This window comes from Propithecus coquereli, unplaced genomic scaffold, assembly GCF_000956105.1.
Source record: "Propithecus coquereli isolate 6110/MARCELLA unplaced genomic scaffold, Pcoq_1.0 Scaffold407, whole genome shotgun sequence".
Lineage (NCBI taxonomy): Eukaryota > Metazoa > Chordata > Mammalia > Primates > Indriidae > Propithecus > Propithecus coquereli.
The window spans coordinates 208,712-210,505 of NW_012149808.1; the positions used below are offsets into that span (position 1 = coordinate 208,712).

The 1,794-nt window shown below is 30.8% G+C and overlaps 1 protein-coding gene across 1 annotated transcript in view; it reads left to right on the top strand.

The window, feature by feature from the left end:
* The window catches only part of CAPS2 (calcyphosine 2), a 49,298-nt gene extending 47,937 nt beyond the window's left edge, over nt 1-1,361 (top strand). Inside the window, 1 exon segment of the mRNA XM_012652981.1 lies at nt 1,069-1,361. Within this exon segment, the coding sequence (XP_012508435.1) occupies nt 1,069-1,244 (176 nt within the window). The 3' untranslated portion in view covers nt 1,245-1,361.
* Nucleotides 1,362-1,794: the final 433 nt, after the last annotated feature.

Sequence of the window (1,794 nt, forward strand, 5' to 3'; positions counted from 1 at the left end):
AATAGAAATGGGATAGCCCAAATATATTTCTGTGAAATAGTATTAGAAATACAGTGTTTATTGTTATAAATATTTTCTGGTCTTTAAGAGGAGCAAAAGAAATTTAGTTACAAATGATGGAAGGTAGGTATTTCCTGGGTATGTATTTTTCAAGGGGTGTGGAGTATTTAAAGGAAGTATGAAATTCTTGACTATTTGAAATATAAATTTAAATCAAAAATGCTTTTCTTAGAAAAAAGTGTGTTAAAACTCATGTGTTCCAAGGTATAGATGGTAAACAGAGAGGGAAATTTCTCCTGACAAAATTTATGTTTTTATATACATTAAATCTTGATTAATATTTAGACTTGACTGACATTCAATTACAAATTCATTTTATTGTTTTATATTAACATCTCTACATAGCACAATTATTCAGTCCTTTTTCATTTAACATGTTTTTCATTGAACATTTCGTCCTCTACTTCTTATATGTTTTTAAAAGACAGCAAACTTTTTGATACCCAAAGTAGATTTCATTCCTGTAGTTTGAAAGGCACTTTACAATGTATTATTATCTAAATCTACTAGAGAACCTCTGGTTTATGGAAAAAAAAAATCCAACTCTTACTCCAATTTTGTCCATCCTATTAGACAAATGATTAGAATGGTATTCCCATTTAAGCCTGTTATTTAAAATGACAGCTGATTTTTAAATGTTTTAGAGGGTCACATGGGTTTTTTGACCCCTATTCTGCTATTATACAGCCTTTCTTTATTTTGAATATTATCGGATCAACTTTAGCTTCCTTTAATCTTTTAATTTCTCTTACTAAGAAATTTATGATTTAAAAAAATGTGTTCTATGCTAGGATCCTGCGGATGGATCAGTGCAAGAGAGAGAGAGAGGCAGGGAAGGAGTGGCAAATTAATGAGATGAATTAATTCTAGTTAATGTTTAAATAAGTCGAAGAGTAGTTTGACATAAGATTTCAAACTGTTGAAAAGATTTCATTAGACGATTCTTTTATTATCATCACTCATTTTACTGAACTTTTAAGGAAACTGTATCATAGTACTATTTTACAGGCCATTCCACAGAAGAAGAAATCAAATCATCATTTCTAGAAACATTAAAAGATACCTGCAGCAAGTCTGATGAAGTGTCATATGGTGAATTTGAAGATTACTATGAAGGTTTAAGTATTGAGATAGCAGATGATGAAGATTTTGTTAACATCTTACGTACTCCGTGGGGAATTTAGTTTTAAATGATGACTATGTTATCAGCACTAAGCATTTTATTGGAGAGATGAATTGAATGTAAAGGACGATGAAACGCTGGAGCATATAGTTTTCTAGTACTGCCTTTATTCTGTTTTTTCTCAAAAAGTTTGAGTCCAGAATGAGAAATATTCAGAAAGATAGATGTAGGAGTGTGTGCGTGTGTGTGTGCGCACGCGTGCGTGTGTGTGTCTGTACGTGTGTATGCATGCTCACATGTCCATAAATTTGTAACTTGGTTTATTACTTATCTTGAATATATTTTAGAGGTTTTTTTTTTTTATTAGCCTCAATAGGAAAGTTACATCTGCATCAAACTATATAAGAGCATCTGTATAGTAATCTAGTTTTCTGTCCTTTTACTTTTTTTTTTTTTTTTGCTACCTCTTCCTCAGAATATAATTGCCACCATTCTTAATGTGATGAATTGGAATTGGGCCCAAAGCCAATGAGACTGAAATACTTAAAAACATGTTTTAAACATATGAAAATGTTAAAGGATATGCAAGAGATATTTTTCAAGCAGTGCAA